Raw genomic sequence first — 13,953 nt, 5'->3', positions numbered from 1 at the left:
TTGATTAAATCTGCATCGTGGCCGTTACAGGATTATTAAATAAAGAATGCAAACGCACTTTCTAACACAAATGCAATGAAGATTTTTATAAAACACCTTTTTATTGAGGGCAAGTAAAGTAACTAAAGTATGACCACAAACATACAGCATTGTTGTTTATTCTGGCGTATTCACCCACCCACGCCACACACACCCACGCCACACACAGTTTTAGGTCCAAAGTACAACTTTAAAGAACACACCCTCCTCCCTGAGGTACTTTTCACACTGGTATTGTCGTCTAGGTGCAAATATGCAGGAGTAAATGTACTATAAATTACTGACACATAAAGAACATGAAATCCCTTTGTAAAGCAGTAAGGCTTAAGGAAACACACTGTTTATGTAGTGCTTGGACAGTTTGTTAAAGTGTTGGCTACTTGAGGCTTATAGTGAGATAATGAAACTGATGAGTAGGAGCATTCCACCGGAAAATTCCAGCTAAGAACTAAGAAATTCCAGTTTTAAGTGGAATGCACTGCATGTCGCCTATTTCTGAAGATGAACTGGAAAATATTTGTCTGGCTGAAAAAAAAAATCCTCAAAAACCCGTGAAACAGACTCCCTGAGTTTTCAAGCTTCAAGGTGATAAGCTCTGTGTACAAGGCCGCTGTAAACTATGTGCTTTGAACTTGTTATAAAAGAAGGCAAACTGAACGCACTGCCGTGCAGTAAGGCATCGTTCTGTACTACTAAAGTTATTTCAGTAGTTTTACGAAGCAGCCAAAAAAGACTGATTCATAACCATCATGATTTGAATACAGATGGGTTGTAATCCACATGGACGGGGATAGAAAAAAATAACAGGAATACCAAATTTAACACAGCTACGCCATCAATGGCAGTATTTAAACGATGACAGTAGTTTTAATGTTGCCCGTTTTGGCAAATTTGTGGCCTTTTACACACCCCTGTCCCCCAGAACAAAACATCTCTGCTAGTTTTCCTCTGGCCTGTAGTGCCTTTTCTTCATTTCCAGCTCCAGGCATGTCTGCCTTCTCTTTTATATAATAAAATTAAATGTCAGTTGTCTCATTATGCTTAAAGGACTAAAACCACAAATCACATTTAAAAACTATTTTCTTTGTATGGAATTAAATCTGATCATCAAAAAAAATGTGTGGCCATCTGTCAGTGAAGCTCAGCCATTAACTTGAACATCCTGGCATTCCCACATGAACTCTTTTTAATACTCAGGAAATAATTCCTGAAAGTGGACATCTGAGAAATATATTTCTGGGTCCTTATGTTTTACGAGATAAGTGCCATTTAGTTGTGTTAAATTCAAGCAGAGTGGTCGTTTCAACAGCTGATATCACCAAACTCTGTAATTAATTCATTACTAACGCAGTCAAGATGGATAGACACAACTACAGGCCTGAGGTATATACAACTGATTTTCAGTTGGATGTTCTCTATAAACTCATTAGATCTTGTTATATTTTGTGTCATAAGCAGCTTAGTCAGACTGGCAACCTGTCCTGGGTGTGCCCTGCCTCTCGACCTATGGCAGCTGGCCCTGACAACCCTGAATTGGATAAACAGGAGAGGATGGATGGATGGATATTCAACTTAGTCAGAAGACAGCCACAGTTGTGCTCGCTAAGTAAAACAGCATCTCTATTTCCAACAACAGTTCAAATATCAGTTACTGTAGGGGTTGTTGGGTTAGACTCCATTATAATCCCAACTATTGGTTTGCATTCAGAGATAACTGGGAAAGTCTGACCAAGATTAAAGAGTTCATTTGTTTGTTTGTTTTAATCTTCTGGAAACCACGTTTTCACTGTTTAGTTATTTAAATTTTTGCCATAAGAACAACACTAATTCTTTGCCAAAGAAACATGTTTTACATATGACCCCCATAGAGCCTAACAGGCGCTGAATGAAGCAATAAACTGCATTAGATGGTCACTTTGCATGTGTTCATATTCAGATGGTGATGCAGAAAATTATATACATTTAGTCATAATCTGGTGCCAAGTGTAAATTCTGTTTAGAAGCCCTATCTAGTTAAAAAAAAAAACCCACATAAACCCGCTTATTGAAAGACTGAGGTGTGATAGTGTTACTTTTTTGGTCGGAAGTAAAGTTTCTTGGTGAGCATTGAAGCAAAACAAGGTACTTGCTTCTTCCCGATAGCGTGTAGGTCACGAGCTCTCAGAACACTCCTCATGGACACTTTTCTATTGACCAGCGTGAGTAACTCTGTGAATTCCAGGGTATCACCATGCTTTTGGAGCAATTCACACAGATCTTGGATATACCAGGAGCCATTGACAGTCTCCCGGTGTGAGTAATAACCTAAAAAATATTGAAAAGAAAAGTTAATATGGAAGGTGAAGAAAATGCAAATGGAAGAAGTATGGATTTTTAGAAAGCTATGAAATGTTAAATGCTTTACACCAGGATTTATAGTGGCTCAATTGTACTGTTTTATTAAGAAAAATAAACCTATTTAGGCACTGGTCCAGCTCTTGATCACCGATAAATGAGCTTAGACATATAAATACAAATACACAAACAGTGTATAACACTAGCTGGACAGTTTGTGACACTGTAATCATGTGTCACTGGTAGCCAAGTGGAGACATTTTAGCTTTATATTATTATTAATTATATTAAACAGAAGAAACTATTAGATGTATTTGAGGATACAATTATTCTAACATCACATATCTACCCTATGATTAAAAATACACTCAGTTCAGTGTCTTTGATATTTCCTCTGAGCCCAAATAAAAAGCAAAAGGTTCAGTCAAATCCCAGAAGACTCACCTTCAGCCACAGAATAGCACATGATGAAATCAGCCCCAGCAGGGAGCGTGTGTACGGCACTGGCATCCACAAACACCTCTACTTTGCTATCCACTGCATCAGCAGGGGTAACTGGATCGTCATGTTTTTCTCCTCGACATGCCTGGAGATGGATGGATGGCGCATTAAACTAAGGTAATGCAGCAAGTTAACATGCTCTAATACAGCGGTCTCCAACCTTTTTTGCGCCATGGACCGGTTTATGCCCGACAATATTTTCACGGACCGGCCTTTAAGGTGTCGCGGATAAATACAACAAAATAAAACTAGTACCGGTACCGAAAAAAAGAAGATTTATTCATAACACACGTGAAAAGACCCAGGAAAACCGAGTTAACGATAAAAACGATAACAAAATAACGCTGAAAACCGATAAAAACCCTGAAAACCATACATTTCACACCTGAGCCTCAACTCTCGCGGCCCTGTACCAAACGACTCACGGACCAGTAACGGTCCGAGGCCCGGGGGTCGGGGACCGCTGCTCTAATAGACTTGACTGATTTCGGCTAGTGTGTACCTGTATTACGAAGATCTTTGGCTTTCCAACAAGGTCCTGGCACTTGTCTCCCTTGAACTTGGACGTGATCTCCTGGATACTGATTTTTCCATCGTAGCAATAAACATGGTTATCCTCTCCGTGGCTCAGGAAGGCGAGGAAAAAGCAATCAGCATCTGAGTGATCTTCCTCCGCAGCTAGTGGGACAAAAAGTACTTGTTATACTTGCAGCTGTATGTTGGATTTGAGACAGATATGTTTGCAGGAGAGCAAAGAGTTATGGGAGAAATCAAACTACAGTGATGATTTTCTTGATGATTTTTATGTCCATCTTGGATGCATGCTGGTCATTTGAGAGTTACAAGTGATTATGTGGGTACCTTTGGCGATTTCATCTAGGACTGCCTCCTGCTTGTAGTTATCATAACACCTCACTTCAAAGTTTAGGTCCTTCAATCTGAACAGAAAGTGAAAATGAGTTGATTATTTTAACAGATCAAGGACCAAAAATAATTTTATTGTTCTTTATGAGCAATATAAATTCCTTAGACAAGGGTTTGTTTGGATCAGGATTGATTGGACCTTTTTCAGAGTCCTATAAATTTCAATGCCTCAATATTTCTGCTTCTGCAGACACTCCAAAGCATCAGCTATTACCACCCCAGGAGAGACGGTCATAGGATTCTTTCTAAAATCCAAAACCATCTCTTCAGTTGTTGATGCAGTGGGAATAACTTGGACCAGTGTGAAATCAACCTCTATAGGGCCACGATCACAGTCTGTAGTGGGGATTGTGATCAGGGTCATCACTATTCAGGAGAGAAACAATCACAGAGTTCTCTGTGAACTTAAAAATATAGCGCACATATTGTCCTGGTGCACCGCAGTGAAATAACTCAGCCTCAGGGCAATCCAACAGAGAACAGAATAACATTTAATAACCAGGAAAAAAACATTTGAAATTCTTACACGATATTACCACAGAATAGATCTAAACCTGCCATGAAAGCGTGGGCTAATGCAATTTCCTTTTCTTAAGCAGGTAGCTAGAAGTTGTACCTTTTCTCCAAATTGTAACGATCAGCATTGGTTCCATTTCTGTCATTCAAGCCCAGGCGCCAGAAGAAACGCTCCTGATTAAAGATGAGTGCAAGACCTCGTCGTTTGTTGCCCATCTTGTACTCCTCTGCAGGATCCAGGTAGCTGAATATCGAGTGAAAATTGGGCACATGAATACAGCGCAATAATCTAAGTGAGAATTTCAAGTAACAGCCACAAAACGTGGAAGTAAGAATTTACCTTCTGATGAAGGAGTCGGTCTCTGTTTGGTTTTCCGTGCATACTATTGAAAAGCACATGCATAAATAACCAGTGCAATAACTACAAAATAATAATGCTGTAGCAAGTCTTGCTTTATGCTTATCCAAGTTTTGCAACATGCCAGTGTTAATGATAAACATGATATTGGAAAGAAAGTAGTAACACATGTATGACAATATCCTACATCGTACTGTGCCAGTAACTACCTGCTTAATGCGCCAGTAAGAGTGTTAGAATAAACCGAGCACAGACGACAACCGTGATATTTTAAAATCTCAGTACTGCATCAATAATGCACTTGACAATATCATAGTTGTGTAATTGTTCCTTTTCTTCAGGCTGTCCTCACTAACTCCACACGCAAACGTCTTAAAATAATTAAGATGAATTTGACCATTAACATATTTCTAATATCCTGTTAATACAGGAAATTAGGTTTCTTAATATTGTAATTGAGAAACATTTTGTGTAGTGAAAATCAATTCAAGTCAATTCAATTTATACTTATAAATACTTATAAATATATTTATACATTTATTTATACAGAGCTAAATAACAACAACAGTTGCCTTAATGTGTTTTATACTGTGAGGACCCTACGGTATTCAGGAGAAAGCGTCAACAATCAAATTATCTTTTATGAGGAAGCACTTTTGAGTGGTGGGAAGGAAGAACTCCCTTGTAACAGAAAGAAACCTCCAGCAGAAACAGGCACAGGGAGGAGCCACCCTCAACCTCATCCTCCAACCATGCGGGAAAAGGAAAAAGAAAACACAGCAGAGGACTTATCCATAGCAGGATTTAGCTTTTCAGACTTTTGTTTTTGTTTAAGAGTACAGCTACAAGTGCTGCTAGTGTGGGGGTCAAGCAGCCATTGTTCCATCCGCTCAAAGTCCTGACAGCTGTCAATGGCTGAGTGACGGGTGGAGAAACATAGCAAAGGCTGCTAAAAGAACAAAGCCCAAGAGGAACAGCTCTATTCTCCACCCTACAGATACATAGGGCATAGTATTTGTGCAAATGAGGTAGAATGGGTGTATTTGAAGGTAAAAGGTTATTTGAGGTGACTGTTGTTGGTTCTATGTAAATAAACCTTTGTTAAAGTGAATCCGTGAGGGCGATTTGCTCATTTTTATTTCCATAACCTGGCTCTGAGGCAATCTTTACCATCACTTTAGATGTTTTGCTTTTGTTATTAGTTACTCACATATATAAATAAACTCACAGCTGAATACAAAACAAGCAAGCAACAAAAACTCTGGAAGTGCACCTGGAAGTCCAACACTGATAATTAGGAGAAAAAATGTTGGGTATAAAGCAGCCATAAAGCAGCTTCCTGACCTGGACTGAGGGGTACAGCTATGAAAGCGATAGTAAAAATCTTTGAGCTGATGATTAATCACACGCTGTTTTACATGCCCTGTTTGTTTCACCAGCCACCAAACATTACTTTTATTACATTGTTTGTACAATTTTACAGCTTTTAGTGTTTCACTTTTTGCTTTTGGTATGAGCAAGTACTTTGTCGTTCATGTTTTAAAAATTTTTTTTAGAATTTTTATATACTTCACGGTAGGAAATACTCACCTTGCTTGCTTTCACCTGTTGGTTTGCTGTCTGTGGCAACACTTCCTAAGAAAGTCAGAGAAGGAGGAGCAGTGAAGTCCCGACTTCATTGCTATTACATTAAAAAAAACTGATACACTTTGTACTAACGTGGTGACTGACGTAAAGAAACGCTTATAGTAAATGTGTGACAGCATTTATAATAGAGCATACCAAACAGTTTAAAATACATTGAGCTCAGGGTAGATCGAAACTTAGTAGCGTTGCACGTATTGTTCGGCTTTCAAATTAACAGGTCACCTGTCTGTTTCTAATTTTTTTTTTAAATGCAAATTTATTACCTCCGCAGTCGTCTTTTTGCTTGTCAGACATGTTCACGGTTCGTCTTTTTTTCGGACTAACGCCGTGAGAAGAAAACCTCACCGTCGTAGAGCCCACCCTAAAAAGAGTTTAGGGTGTGGTTCCGCCCACCGTAATCTCATTGGCTCGGATTTTCACCTATTGGCTCTCGCATCTGTCATTCAAAGATTTAAAGACTAGTATTTCCGTGTTTGCAACATTGCAACAAGTTCAGGCAACTACCAAATCACGAACAACGACAAGAGCATGAGAAGAAAGTAAAAGATTAAGTGGGCTAAAAGCCTAATCCAGATTTATGTTACGAGCCTCATCTCATACATGACTAAAAACATAAAGTACACTTCATTGTTCTTGAGACATTTAAAGGTCCACATATTTATAAACGAATGACAGGTAACAAATTAAAAAGATGCTTCTACAAGTCACAGCTTTACCATCGCATTCAGTTACATTCTGTGGAAGGGCAGGGGGGGATGTGCTAACACTGCCAACTCATCATATGTTCCGTTTTTCTCATGGTATAAGGAAGTGGATACTGACCGCCTTATTTTACTGTGTTTTGTAATAATGTCCTGTTTGGCAGTTTTAGGAGATATGGGGAAATTATATTGGAAATATGTTAAATGAAGCTCTGTTTCCCTCTGTTGGAAACGGTATGCATAACAACACATAATCACTTTCACGTCAATACACAAACACACATTATAATTTCCGATATTATCTTTAGACTACAGCAAAGTTCTATATCTTTATTCGTACAGTAATCATATGAAGATTGCATCATTTTCTGTGATGTAAGTTTCAGTAACACCTTTAATATTACTAATTACAATTAATTAAAACATTAATTGAAAAAAATATAAACTCAGCTCGAACACTGGGGAAACAAGGAAGAGGAACAATGGGCAAATTACTACACTATGACAAGTACAGGCATTACTAATGGCATGAAATGAATGTTTCCCCAAGTCTGTTTGAATTGGTTGTATTTTGAATGAATTTGTTTGGACAAATAAAGGATGCGCACACACTTTCTGTCACAAAAACAATGGAGATTTTTATTTAAAACAAAATTAACGATGGCAAAGCCATAACTAAAATCTCATTGGTTCACAAAGTATGACCAAAGTCTGTGTGCAATTTGGTGTATTTTCTTTTTTTCTTCACAGGGATCATGACTACAAGTGTTTTTGACTAGAGTAGAAAAAACACAGCCTCTTACTTTTCACGCTAGTGTGATCACTAAGGTGCAAATACACATTAGTACATGTACCATAAACTGCTGACAGGTCATTAATTCCATTCCTCAAGTAGTAAGCTTGAGGAAACACTCTGATTGTGAAGTGCTTGGACAAGTTGTAAGTGTTACTGGCACCCTGAGGCTTAGAGTGAGAAAAGTAAGAATGAAACTGATGAGTACAAAAACCAATTTTCTGATTGCTAAGCTATCACGTCATGTGCCTCTCATGATAAGTTGGGAAACAACTGGCTGTTGACACTAAGCAAACCAGATGCTAGTTGATCAGTTTCTCAGACACCATCTGTAGAAATGTGTGCCTCCTCTTTGACATAATGTAACTAAATGCCAGTTTGTGATGCCTAAATAGTAATATGAAGAATTACATTTAAAAACTATTTTAATTCTATGGAATTAAATCGGACAACCAAGAGAAAGATGCAGTTAGTTTCACTACAGCTCAGCTGGCTGGGACACCTTTAACTTGAACATCCCACCATCCTGCCACATGTTGATACATTCTTGCTTCTACAAACAGTTAAAGAGAAAACAGTTCCAAAATTAAACCGTTTCAGTATTTAGAACATCATTTCTGGAAAAAAACATTGCTGCTGGATTTACATTTCATTTAGTTCTGTTAAATTCAAGTAGCGAAACATTTCAACAGCTGATATCACCAAACTGTGTAACTAACAGCAAAGCAATCAAGTGGGGTAAAAAGCAGCCCAAATCTGAATTACATACAACTGTATAAAATCAGTACTTTAAGTGGCTGCTTACTCAGGAGACAGCTATAGTTGTAACCGTTAAGTAAAATAGCATAGATGTACCTCTATAATACATAGATAGTACATCTAGAGGATGTTCCCATGATTTTATAAGAACTCTGTCACTAGAAATATTGAGGATCCTAATTAGCGTTATAAAAGATCTTTTGTTTTCTGTGGTGAGATGTTGGTTTTAGTTAAAAAATATAAATCAGCTGATTTAAAGACTGAGGTGAGACATTGTTACTTTTTTGGTCGGAAGTAAAGTTTCTTAGTGAGCATTGAAGCAAAACAAGGCATTTGCTTTTTTTCCCAACAAGCTGTGGGTCACAGGATTTTGGAACGTTCCTCATCGACACTTTTCTGTTGACTAGTGTGAGTAATTCTGTGAATTCAAGGGAGTTGCCATATTTTCGGAGCATCTCACACAGAGCCTGAATGTACCAGGAGCCTTTCTTAGTCTCCCGGAAGGAGTAGTAACCTATCAAATGACAAAAACAGCAAAACATGGCAGGTGGTCTAGTGTGTTTATGATATATCAAATACTTTACACAGGGTTCATAAAGGGTCACTCATATGGTTAAAAAAAATCTGTCCAGCAATTTTTTCACTTCTCCTCTAAGCTGAAGGTTCAGTCTAATCCCAGAAGACTCACCTTCAGCTACAGAAGAGCATATTATAAAATCAGCCCCGGCGGGGAGGGTGCGTATGGCACAGGCATCTGCAAACACCTCCACTATGCCATCCACCGCATCAGCAGGGGTCACTGTAACACCTTCATCAAACAGTTTTCCACGGCATGCCTGGAGATTAAAGATGGACATTGGCATTAACTGGGTGCTGGACTTGATAATAAACATAAGACAGACTGACGACCTCACTTCCTCCGTTACATCCTCACCCATTGTCCTCAACACGGGCTCCCCTCGGGGATGTGTTTTGAGCCTCCTGCTGTACTCTCTACTCCCTTATAACTGCTCAGCCACATTCCCAAGCACCCACGTTGTCAAGTTTGTGGTGGAACTAATTTCCAGCAACTATGAGACAAAGTACAGGTTGCAGGAAGAACATCTGGAGGATTAGTGCCTCTCCATTAATGTTAAGAAAATGAAAGTGGCATTAATGAACTTTTAAAAGAAGCTGCTGAGAGCTCTCTTGCCCCTTATGGCGATCTCCAGCTTCAAGTTCCTGGGTATAAACATCAACAACGGCCTCACCTGAACACCAACTTCAGCAGGCTAATAAAGAAGCCCCACTTGTATCTACTGATGCTCTCCACAGTCCAGTTCAGTGGAGAGCATCCTCACACCTGTGAGTCGTGGAACCTGCTCTGCTGCTGATGGGAAGATTCTACGAGTGTGTGCAGAAACTCAGCAGCACCCTTTCTCTTATCAACTGAAGACATCAACATCAGTTCAGATGTATAAATTCTGCCACACATCAGAGACTTTTCATGTGTGTACCCACACACCACATTACACATTATGGTTTCTATCTTATGTTCATATTTGTACTCACATTTCACTTTCTTGCATTCTTACACTCACTGCTCTTTAAATTGTATTCTTTTTTTCATTGTGTTACTGAGTTTTGCTTGTTTTTGCAGTGCTGTTTCACCAGTACCTCATTACTTAGTGATTCTCATGCATCATCATTTTTTGGGATGACAATAACAGCAGGTTTACATAATCTGATGGACTTGACTGGGTTGTGTATTTTGCACCTGTATTATAAAGATCTTTGGCTTTCCAACAAGGTCCCGGCAGTTGTCTCCTTTGAACGTGGACATCATGTCCTGGATACTAATTTTTCCATCGTAGCAATAAACATGGTTATCCTCTCCGTGACTCAAGAAGGCGAGCAAAAAGCAATCAGCATCTGAGTGATCTTCCTCCGCAGCTGGTGGGACAACAAGTACTTGTTAAACTTGCGGCGAATTGTTGGGTTTGACACATATATCTTTGCAGCAGAGCAAAGAGTTATGGGAGAAGTCAAACTTCATGTACATCCTGGATGCATTCCATTTGAGAGTTACAAGTGATTGTGTGGGTACCTTTAGCGATTTCATCTAGGACATCCACCTGCTTGTAGTTATCATAACACCTCACTTCAAACTTTAGATCCTTCAATCTGAACAGAAAGTGAAAATGAGTTGATTAGTTTAACAGATCATCCATCAGTCTATTTAGAATCACCTCTTCACTACAGGACCGACATTATTCTCTACAGTGGGAATTTGTGAAAATATAGCACGTCAAATATTGGTTTTGGCACTAACTGGAGCACAAAGGTGAAATCAGCACCAAGGGGCTTGAGGAGAGACAATAACATTTCATTATCAGGAAAAATCTGTGGAAATTCTCACACATTTTTACCACAGAAAGGAGCTACAGCTGCTAAACAAGTGCTGGCATGTTCTTTAGCACAAAGCTGTGTCAAATACAGTGTTTCCCTTTCTTCAGTAGATAGCTGGGAATTGTACCTTTCCTTCAAGTTGTAACGATCAGCACTGGTTCCAACTCTGTCATTCAAGCCCAGGCGCCCGAAGAACTTCTCCTGATTAAAAATGAGAGCAAGAACTCGTCGTTTGTTACACATCTTGTACTCCTCTGCAGGATCCAAGGAGTTGATTTCAGAAAAAAAAGAGTAATGAATGCAGTGTGTCTGAGTGTTTGGTACCAGATTAAAGCGATAATTTCCAGCTAATAGCCAAAAAAGGTGGAAGTAAGAATTTACCTTCTGATGAAGGAGGTGTTCTCTGTTTGTTTCTCTTTGCATACTATTGAAAAACGAATTCATATTCATAAATAACCAGCGCAATAATTACAAAATAATAATAATACAGAGCCAAGTCCTGCTTTACAACTTATCTAAATATTGATGATTATGATTACCAATGATAACCATTGTATTGAAAAGAACATGGGACGGTATGGACATATTTGTGTATCACCAACCACCTACACACAAACACACACACACATTAAAATAATTGAGCTTGTTGTGACAGTTGTCATTACAGTATTAACAAAAAAAATGGCCAAAAATGCACAGAAATTATTCTACTTCTGTCTCAAATATGGTCATGCAGTTATTGTTCCATCCATTCAGAGTCCTGATAGCTGTTAACAGCTGGGTGATGCATGGTGAAAGATGGCAAAGGCTGCTAAAAGAATAGAGACAGAGAGGGACAGCTTTACTCTACAGATAATATACTGTAGGGTAGACTTAGGGTGGCATGGGTGTATTTGACAGAAGGAATTTCATTTGGTTCAGTTTTTGTTTCTGTTTCTAAAGTTCGTGCCATGGCTGAGCAGCCAGTGTGTTTAAGGAAACGAACCCAAATGCAGACACCGAAGGAGATGGAACTGAGCTGTAAACAAAAAGCGAGCCTTTTATTGTGGCTGATGACATAAATACACAGAATAAGGCAAAAGGCGAATGGGGGCAAAAACTAGACTAAAATCTAAACTGGGCAAACTAAACTGTGATTACTATCATTAAACTATGATAACTACTGACAGGAACATGATCCTGAGCAGGAACATGCAAATAACTATGATGAAAAACCAAGAACATGAACATGACCTGAGCAAACACATGAAAAACGTCTAACCTGATGTGAAGTGAAGGGAAGGAACACAGATGACATTGACCGAATGAAACACAGAGACTAAATACACAACTGGGGAAACAGCTGACACAAATGAACATAACAACATCACAGGGAAAGAGTAAAACTAAACACACTGAACAAAGAAACAAAATCAGGAAACACGGAGAGAAGTAGACATGACAACACAGGCTTGACAACATGAAACACAGACACGAAATACAAGTCATACTGACACAGAAGACAAGAACAGACTCACACAAGGGGACATAGATGAAAACTTAAACTAGAATAACATTCAACTAAATCCTAAATGATAATACTAACACAAGACTTAACATATTTTCAGTATAAGAAATGAAAAATACAAAATGAACATGCTGGGTCACAGGCCCAGCCCCTGACAGCACATTATCATGGTTATAGGCTCTACTTTGAACTGTGTGTTTCATATTTACTCCACACTCATACATATTTTAGTACAAAATGACAGGATGGTGGACAGAATACTGTGGACATCAACATTTGTTGAGATCCACCTTAAAAATCCAGCACAGGTAATTAGATCAATGTCACCCTATTTAATTTGAATTCAATGTTGACTTTGCCATAATAAAATAATACTTTTTTAAAATTTTGTAACTTTGCACTTTGTTTCACTTGTGCTTTGGTATGAACAAGTATTCTCTCTTCCATATTTCAAAATAAGTTTTCAGTTTATATAAATCACAGTCTGAAATACTCACCTGCCTTATTCTCAGTTTCTACTGTGTCTGTAGCAAAACTTAATGGGAAGGTCATAGAGAACCTGGCACCTGTTGTAGTAACATAGTGATTGCCTTAAGGAAATTAAAAAATTATTAAAGGTGTGACAGCACTTAAACAGGTCAGGTGTCTTTTTTTAAAATAAAGACAAAAATTGTAATTTGTTACCTCCACATTCGTCTTCGTCCCTGTTAGACATGTCCGCAGGTCACCTTGCCTTCGACTGACGCAGAGAGAAAAACACATTTATCTGGTCAAATCATCCTATAGAGGCATTTTGTAGCCCTGCCCCCAGCTGTCTTGTTGAATCTGAAGTATTGCCTTCCGTCAAGGATCTGAGTTGTCAGAAATCTCCACCCACGGTCATTCATTCATGTATGCGGATGATGAAAGGTTGCAGTGGTATCACTTTACCACAGATGTCTGTGTTTGGTGATGATTTTGCTACAGAGATGATTGTGAAAGTATAAGTTTATACTGAGCAAACTCAGTTAAGCAGTTTAGTAGCTCAGTGCTTACGATTTCCTACTACTTAAATATTTTTTATTTATTTTCTTCCTATGTTTGATCAACATAGGCTACTGACTGTGAACTACAATAATGGAGAAGTGTTCACAGTTTCAGCTGCTCGAGAGAAGAATGGTGATTGCAGTCCAAAGATTTGTAGATCAACCAGCTGATATACAGAAAGCACAAGATATCGTTGATAACAAATATAGCTGAACGTTAGACCAGCCTTTGTGTGTCCTACAGGAGCTTTCAAGAAATTATTAGGAGTGTAAACCAGACAAGGAGGTGGGAGATGTAGGCTATTTATTTATTTATGATGCTGAGGAGAAGGAAGTAATGTAGATAAGAAAGACTTTTTTGCCACAGTTAAAGATCACCTTTTATCAGTGCATCAGCAACCTTAGACCTGAATAACTAGATCAGGTTGAAAACAACCGTTAAAGTGTAGTGACACAGATTA

General features: G+C 38.6%; 1 protein-coding gene and 1 pseudogene across 1 annotated transcript; both read right to left on the bottom strand.

Moving 5' to 3' along the window:
* Positions 1–78: 78 nt before the first annotated feature.
* On the bottom strand, positions 79–6,676 carry LOC146572469 (caspase-6-like). Its single transcript, XM_085276673.1, has 8 exons — positions 6,583–6,676; positions 6,263–6,307; positions 4,655–4,697; positions 4,415–4,558; positions 3,736–3,812; positions 3,377–3,552; positions 2,818–2,959; positions 79–2,343 (listed from the first exon to the last, which is right to left on the bottom strand). Exons 1-8 carry the CDS (start codon positions 6,611–6,613, stop codon positions 2,108–2,110), a joined length of 894 nt encoding a protein of 297 aa, XP_085132799.1. The 5' UTR covers positions 6,614–6,676; the 3' UTR covers positions 79–2,107.
* Positions 6,677–8,848: 2,172 nt separating this feature from the next.
* LOC146572468 (caspase-6-like) lies at positions 8,849–13,182 on the bottom strand (annotated as a pseudogene).
* Between the last annotated feature and the right edge of the window lie 771 nt (positions 13,183–13,953).

This window comes from Mchenga conophoros, linkage group LG6 (assembly GCF_057382185.1).
Source record: "Mchenga conophoros isolate Kocher_MC1m ecotype Shallow Benthic linkage group LG6, M_conophoros_male_GT1.1, whole genome shotgun sequence".
In the NCBI taxonomy this organism is placed as follows: Eukaryota; Metazoa; Chordata; class Actinopteri; order Cichliformes; family Cichlidae; genus Mchenga; species Mchenga conophoros.
The sequence above is the reverse complement of the archived record's forward strand: the minus strand, read 5'-3'. Positions and strand labels throughout refer to the sequence as shown.

Coding starts and splice junctions, on each gene's coding strand:
- LOC146572469 (XM_085276673.1), bottom strand. CDS start 6,613: ATGTCTGACAAGCAAAAAGACGACTGCGGAG. Junction 6,308..6,582: donor GCAAAAAGACGACTGCGGAG/GTAATAAATTTG, acceptor TGACTTTCTTAG/GAAGTGTTGCCACAGACAGC. Junction 3,553..3,735: donor CCTAGATGAAATCGCCAAAG/GTACCCACATAA, acceptor TTGTCCCACTAG/CTGCGGAGGAAGATCACTCA.